Consider the following 8,125-nt stretch of genomic DNA (forward strand, 5'->3'; position numbering starts at 1 on the left):
TTAACCATGAGGATTTTATGCTGCATACTTAAGGCAGTTCACTCCATTAGCTTCCTCCGTCTTGACATCTTGGTCGATATGAGAAATTTTATGATCCCTTTTTTAATTTTTATTATAATATTTTCCACTTATAATGACCAAAAGAGGAGCCCAGCAAATTGAATAAGCATATATTTAACATCAATGAAACGTGTACATAATAGTAGAGGAGGCAAGTGTAACACTCTGGTTCCATTTGATTTAAAAAATTCTCAAAACCATATTCAAACTTATTTAGTTTAATGTTTTTGAATTTGAACCGAACTTAATCAAACCATCATAAAAAAAATTTGAACCGAAGTTCACTATGATTTTTTATTTTACTTTTAAACATTTTATATCTCAAATGTGCCAAATGATAAGTAATTGTAACACACATCAGATTAATAATTAATGAATAGCAGAACCAAACTTTCACGGTCTCATAGAAAACTGATTCTTTTTTTTGGTTCAGTTTATTTACATATAGGATCTTCCAATCGTTTTCTTCAAGGAAGAATACCATTGTAAGATATTTCCTAATAACCTTGTTTGTCGTGTTGCAATAGTGTTCGTGTTTTGGTGGAGGTTGTCGAGGGAGAAGACTAATTGCGAAGATGGCCCTTTCATTTCTTCCTCTCTCTCTATATACATGGCAGTTGCCAGAGACTAATACCACACCACTAGTTGGAGATTCGGTATACGATGGAGTCGTTCCTTGAAGAGTTTGGAGCGAAGGAGTTATGGCAGGCGAACGACCGTATATTTAAGCACGCGCTGAGCTATATCAGATCCATGTGTCTCAAATGTGCTATAGAGCTGGGCATAGCAGACATCATCCACAGCCATGGCAAACCCATCACTCTCTCCCAGCTGGAGACTGAGCTACGAGTTCCCCCCGCAAGAAGCGCCTGCTTCCTGCGGCTCATGCGCCTGCTGGTCCACTTGGAATACTTTTCTCAGATCTCGGAATCCGAGAACGAGAAGACTTTGTTCGGCTTCACTGCAATGTCTGCCCTCATCATGAAGGAGAAGGTGGAGGGTCTTTCCCCGTTGTTTCTCTTTATGATGGACCAAGCATTGCTGTCCCCCTGGCAAAGTGTTGGCAGATGGCTTAAGGGGGACGAAGCCCGCACCCCTTTTGGGGTCGCACATGGAAAGGATATATTTGACGTCACCAAACAAAACCCAGAGTTCAACAGCTTGTTGCAAGCGGGAATGGCCAGCGACGCTCGGCTCGTGGTGCAAGTACTTACAAGGGAGTGCGGCGACGTCTTCCAGGGTCTGCGGTCGTTGGTGGACGTCGGAGGGGGGACGGGAACGATGGCCATGGCGATCGCCGAGGTCTATCCACAGCTCAAATGCACTGTGTTCGACCTCCCCCACGTGGTGGCTCCATTGGTAGGGAACAGCAAGGTGGAGGTGGTCGGAGGTGACATGTTCGAGAGCATACCTCCAGCGGACGCGGTGCTGCTCAAGGTAATCTGTTTTACCACTTACCTTCAACACTAAGAAATAGTGAACTCAGGTATTACTAATAATAAACTCAAGCGAATGAATGGGTCAACGCATACATATGCCCTGAGCCCACTGAATAGTATTAATTGAATTAAGTGTGACTGTCCTAAACGACAGGAGTCATTTGTTCTGAAGCGATAGATAAATGGAAAGGCTTTTGCACTCTTGATGATATCTTTCAACTAAGTTTCCGAGGTTGATGTGGCAGTGGGTGTTACATGACTGGAGCGATGTGGAATGTGTGAGGATTCTGCAGAGATGCAGGGAGGCAATTCCTTCAAAAGAGGAGGGAGGCAAAGTAGTCATCGTTGAGATGGTTCTCAATGTCGATGACTCTCCTCCTGAACTAGCAGAAACGCAGCTTCTCTTTGACTTGTACATGATGGCTAACACTTCGGGCAAGCAAAGGAGTGAGGCCGAGTGGGGTAAACTCTTCAAAGGTGCAGGCTTTTCGGACTATACCTTAAAACCCTTTCTGGACTTACGTTCCGTCATTGAAGTCTACCATTGATTGGATATCGGCGATTGCGAACTATAAATGTTTATGTTTGCGATAGTCTTACTTCAGTACTATCTTCTGTTTCCCTGTTATCTCTTGGTATTATTGTAACTTAAATGTCCTACTATCACTTGTATGATGCTTGTATTTCAACTTGTCTCGTTTCGTTCAATTCTTCTGCTTAATCTACAAGTTTCAATAGCAGTTGAATTACTGGCACTAAATTCATTTACTTAATTAAAAAAATCAGATATAAATTTAAAAGATGTAAAAAGATCCAAAAGGATGGATAACTTGCATTGAGAAAATGGGAACAGAATCAGTCTTTTTAATATTTCTGGAGATCATGTACCAAATAAAGCTTTATATTACATTTTTGGAGATGAGGTTAACCAATGACAATTTAATAGTGTGAACATTAATATGACCCACATGATATTTAAATCTAATATGATATTTAAATATAATTCATAAATTACTTAAATTTTATCGGTCAATTGTAAGGAAATACTTTTTTTAATAGTTATATCCATTTGTATCTATATCTAAAAAGATATAACATTTTAATAATTCTTCAAGTGATTTTTTTTATTAAAACAAACATGTTGACAAAAACATCCTTTCCTCTTGTATAAATTTTGAATCTACGCTATCTACATCAGCAAGGGAAAGAAAATAGGACAAAAACATCCTTTCCTTAATAGAGTTCATTAATAGATATAATTATGATTATCAATATAATTTTGATAGAGTTCATTAATAGATAATTTTGATGCTAGTGATTCTCTTAATTATTATCTTAAATTTTTTTTTCTCACCTATAAAAGGACAATACCTCCTATGGACAAAACACTAAAATCTAAAATTATAGAATTATTCTCAATCTCTTTTAGTCCCTATTTCATTACTCATCATGGTCTTGTAAAGGATAAGAAGAGAAAAAAAATGTGAGTCTAGTTCTCCTTACAAATCGATATCACTATAGCTTTCAGATCCCATAATAATACTTTTGTAGATTAGATTAAAGGCTTTCTAAATGGCAATGAATGACAGGCAATCCTGATCTTAATATATCATTATTTAATTTTAATTTTAGCATTAAAGTTTTCAATATAAGAGTAACATAATTATAATTTTTATGCGTACAATTGCTATTAGAGCCAATTATTTTAAAATCAAATACTTTAGATTATAAAAATATATCAGATCTATTTTATATTTAGATTTGTTTATAAGCATCCTTTACTTGTGAAAGAGTACTATCAATCTAATTGTTTATCATGTTTGCTCTAGTCGTTTGCTTGTATATGATGCAAGTTTCCTCGCGTGGGGGATCTACGAACGATGGAAGGATTGGAGTGTCACACAAAAGGTTGTGCAACACTACCATCGACAGGTTGTTACTCGTAGTATGACTATAGATAGCAGCACGAGCGTTGGACATCAATGCTATAGGATAGCCACACGGTTGTTGGTCCAAGTCAATAATCGCAGAAGTCCAAGTGATGCAATGATGACCTCTATTGTTTGTTGCATGCAGTGATAGTTGCTTATTTGAAGTAGCCCAAGTGACTTTACGACGACCTACCATAGTTGCTAACACTATAGATGTAGTAGTACTAGCAATGGTTGATGTTGATTATACATTAATGGATGCATTCCTAATGGTTATGTGACGATCGTAAGGGCCATCAATCAATTGTAGACACCGGGCCAAATGAGAACAGCTACGCATGGGCATATCTTGATAAAATTAAAATTTTATCATTCAAAAATCAAATATTTCTTATATGGGCCCAACTAGTCCCTAATTATGTTGGCTCAAATCTAATCTCAATTATGTGCTAACTATCATTTGTATAACTAGGAGATTCTTCTTTAGAAGATAACATAGACAATTCATCAAAAGTAACATCTCTACTTATTACAAATTTTGGGGATTTGGGATCAGAACACTATAATCTGTATCCTTTCACCCCAGAAGCATACCCAAGAAAAATGCACTTTTTAGCTTGAGACTCTAATTTTCCTTCATTTACATGCATGTATGCTGGACACCCAAAAATTTTTAAATCAGAGTAATCAATAGGAGTACCTGACCAAACTTCCTCCAGAGTTTTAAAGTTAAGTGCCGCAAAAGGAGCGCGGTTGACAACGTAATAGGCCATATTAATCGCCTCTGCCCAAAAGTCCTTTGTCAACCTTGCATTTGAGATTATACACCTTGCTCTCTCCAAGAGTGTTATGCTCATACGTTCGACCACACCATTTTGTTGATGCATCATCCTAATAGTGCGATGCCAAATAATTTCTTCATTTTTGTAGAATTCATCAAAGTCACATTCACAAAACTCCATGCTATTATCTATTCGAAGCCGCTTAATCTGTTTACCTGTTTACTTCTCAATCAAAACCTTTCATTGTATAAAGGTTAGAAAAATATCATTTTTATACTTCAGAAAATAAACTCAAACTTTCTTGGAATAATCGTCAATGAAAGTCAACATATACCTGGCACCACCCTTAGATTGAACACGAGCTGGACACCAAAGGTCTAAATGAATATAGTCAAGAGTAGCTTTCGTTTTGTGAACTGTCGGAGAATTGAAGCTGACTCTTTTCTGCTTTCCAAAAATGCAATGTTCACAAAAATCTAGTGGCCTAGTACTCTGTCCGCAAAGAAGACCCCTTTTGCTTAATATACTCAAACATTTTTCGCTCATATGACCCAAACGCATATGCCATAATTTATTGATGTCAGAAGCAGACAATGATGATGATGAGATTACAACCGAGCCTGTGATAGTAGTTCCCTGCAAAATATACAAGCTACTAGACCTACAAGCTTTTATAACAACAAGGGCATTTCTAGAAACTTTCATAACTTCACCTTCAACTGCGTATTTACACCCAAGAGCCTCTAGGGTGCCTAAAGAGATGATATTCTTTTTTAAATCAAGAACATATCTAACATTAGTGAGCGTCCTCACAATACCATTATATATTTTAATTCGGATTGTGACTCTACCAACAACATCACACGCGACATTATTGCCCATCAAAACAATTCCACCATTACAAGATTCATATGTGGAAAACAAATCTCTATTGGGACACATGTGATAAGAATAACCCGAATCTAAAATCCATTCATTTTTAGACCTCGTCCTGTCTTCAGTAGCAAAGAAAATATTTTCAACATTCTTATCAGCTGCTATACTAGCTTCAGCGGATTCAATAGTTTTCTCAATAATTTTTTCCTTTTGCTTTAATTTATTTTTTTAATTTAAAGCAATCAGCCTTAATGTGTCCCATTTTATGACAATATCTGCACTCTAAATTTCTATGTCTGGATTTAGATCTAGATTTAAATCTACTACTATCAAATTCCCTTTTATTTGTTCTACCATTGGCAACCAGACCCTCAACCTGATTCCCTCTACTTTCCCTAGTGATATCCCTATCTATATGCTTCTTAGATTTTAGTGCAGATTTAATTTTCTGATACGAAATTGTTTCTTTTCTATAAATCATAGTATCATAGAAATATCTAAAGGATTGGGGAAGAGAACACAAAAGTAATAGGGTTTTATCCTCGTCATCAATTTTCACATCTATATTCTCCAAATGAATAACTAAGGAATCAAATTTATCAAGATATGAGAGTATAGATGTACCTTTAGTCATCCGAAGCATATACAAACTCTGCTTCAAGTAGAGACGATTCTCCATTGTCCTCTTCATATATAAGGCTTTAAACTTGTTCCACATGCTCTTAGTCATAGTCTCCATAGCTACCTCTCATAAAATCTTATTAGAGAGATTTAAAATAATGCTTGATCGGGCCTTCTTATCCATGTTAGGATCGAGAGCACTAAGAGGGGGGGGGTGAATTAGTGCAGCGGAAATCTTACAGCGATTTTAAAAGCTAAAGCTGTGTTCGTCCGATAAAAAAACGATTTCGATATAAAAGCAGAATCACAGTGCAGTTTGCGTCTAAGCGTAGTTTTGCGTCTAAGCGCAGTTTGCGTCTAAACACAGTTTGCGTCTAAACGCAGTTTGCGTCTAAGCACAGTTTGCGTCTAAGCGCAGTTTGCGTCTAAACTCAGTTTTACGTCCAAACGCAGTTTTACGTCTAAACGCAATTTTACGTCTAAACGCAGTTTTACGTCTAAACGCAGTTTTGCGTCTAAACGCAGTTTTACGTCTAAACGCAGTTTTACGTCTAAACGCAGTTTTACGTCTAAACGCAGTTTTGCGTCTAAACGCAGTTTTACGTCTAAACGTAATTTTACGTCTAAATGTAGTTTTGCGTCTAAAAGCAGTTTTGAACCTTGAAAAGCGTTTTACGTAGAAAGCAATTTGCAGTTATAAATGGAATCCGAATGTAAGCGTAAACTGCAGTGTGAAGATCGTACGAAAACACGATTTACGTTTGAATGCAGATTCTGAAAGATCAGAGCTTAGAAACTCGTTCGTAAAGGCGCAGAGGGCAGTAGCAATGTAGGAGGTTTGCAGTAATGATAAAGTGCTCAAGGTAAAAGCAAACCAGAGATTTAGAGTGGTTCGGTCAGTCTTGACCTACTCCACTTTTGGCTTCCTCCTCCGACGAGGTCACCGACGTCAACTAGCTGCCTTCCTTCAATGGGCGAAGGCTAACTGCCCTTTTACAGTTTCTCTCCTTTTGACAGGCTCAGGAGACAACCTTTACAGATCCTTTCTCTCCTCTCTTTACAACTCAAGACTTGAAGAACAGAAGGAGGAGAACTTTAGGACTTTACACAAATTTGAGCTCTTAGAATCACTCAAAAGATCAAGAATTCGGTGTGGATCTGTGTCCTTTCAGTGTTGAATGGGTGGGGTATTTATAGGCCCCAACCCAATTCAAATTTGGAGCTCAAAACGATCAAATCCCGGAATTCCGGGATCAGGCGGTTGCACCTCTTGACTGGAGAGGTGGCACCGCCTGGCAGAGCTCGAAGACTGAGCTTAGGCGATTGCAGCTCTCTGCCAGAGCTCGAAGACTGAGCTCGGTGGTTGCACCGCCTGGCAGAGCTCGAAGACTGAGCTCGGTGGTTGCATCACCTGGCAGAGCTCGAAACTGAGCTCAGGCTGATGCACCTCTCTGCCAGAGCTCGAAACTTGAGCTCTGGCGGTGCTACCTCTTGACAGAGGAGGTTGCACCGCCTGGTGCAATCAGGGTCCGAATGGTTCGCTCCATTCGGCCCAATTTGAATCTTTTCAGGGGCCCAATTGCCCCAAGATTAAGCTAATGGGATCACCTCCCATTTTCAAGCTTAATCATCGTGCTAACTACGATTAACTCTAAGACAACTTCTGCAGCTATGCTCCGATGCGTCAATCGCTTCTTCCGGCGAGTTTCCGGCGAACTTCCGTCGATCATCCGATAAACCCTCGGTGATCCTTCTGCGGACATCCGGCATACTCCTGGACTTTGCGACGATCCACTTGGCGAGTTCCGACGAGCTTCGCTTGGCAAGCTTCTGGACTTCTCGGATCTGTTCTCGCTGAACCTCCGACGACCGTCCGAACTTCCGTCGAACTCTCGAACTCCCAACGTGATCATGATCTTGACTCCGGCGCAACACCTGCTGCTTGTCTTACTCTCATCGTAGTTAATCCTGCACACTTAAAACAAAACTTCGATCGAGACAATTAATCCTAAGCAATTAACCAAGTTGTCCGACATGTCATTGGTCCCTCGACGCTTCGTCCGATTCTTCGGCGCATCGTCCTCTCCTGCAGCCTATTGCCCAATCGGCCAGTTGACTCCGCAACTCCGATATCCTTGGCACAATACCCGCTCTTCTTGGCCCGATGCCCGAGTTCACGGCCCGAAGCCTTCTGTCGATACGCCGACCGATCCACCGGCCCGACGTCCAATCTTCTGACATGTTCCTTCGGCACAACATGATTTTCCTGCTTTAATTGTCTCATCCTGATCGAAGCATCCTGCGTCACTCAAAACATATATCAAGTAGTTTCATCATCAAAATACGAGATTCAACAATCTCCCCCTTTTTGATGATGACAACCACTTGATGACGGAGTTAAACTTAACTCCCGGAG

The 8,125-nt window shown here is 39.6% G+C and overlaps 1 protein-coding gene across 1 annotated transcript; it reads left to right on the forward strand.

The window, feature by feature from the left end:
- Nucleotides 1-663: 663 nt before the first annotated feature.
- LOC135675004 (trans-resveratrol di-O-methyltransferase-like) lies at nt 664-2,220 on the forward strand. Its single transcript, XM_065185270.1, has 2 exons — nt 664-1,497; nt 1,745-2,220. The coding sequence occupies exons 1-2, from the start codon at nt 724-726 to the stop codon at nt 2,045-2,047; spliced, it is 1,077 nt and encodes a 358-aa protein (XP_065041342.1). The 5' UTR covers nt 664-723; the 3' UTR covers nt 2,048-2,220.
- Nucleotides 2,221-8,125: the final 5,905 nt, after the last annotated feature.

The sequence above is a fragment of the Musa acuminata genome, chromosome BXJ1-5 (genome assembly GCF_036884655.1).
Source record: "Musa acuminata AAA Group cultivar baxijiao chromosome BXJ1-5, Cavendish_Baxijiao_AAA, whole genome shotgun sequence".
NCBI lineage: Eukaryota > Viridiplantae > Streptophyta > Magnoliopsida > Zingiberales > Musaceae > Musa > Musa acuminata.

Excerpts from the sequence above, each read along its gene's own strand:
- LOC135675004 (XM_065185270.1), top strand. The coding sequence starts at position 724 with ATGGAGTCGTTCCTTGAAGAGTTTGGAGCGAAGGAGTTATGGCAGGCG. Across the intron at positions 1,498-1,744 it reads CGGACGCGGTGCTGCTCAAG|TGGGTGTTACATGACTGGAG; the intron begins GTAATCTGTTTT and ends TTGATGTGGCAG.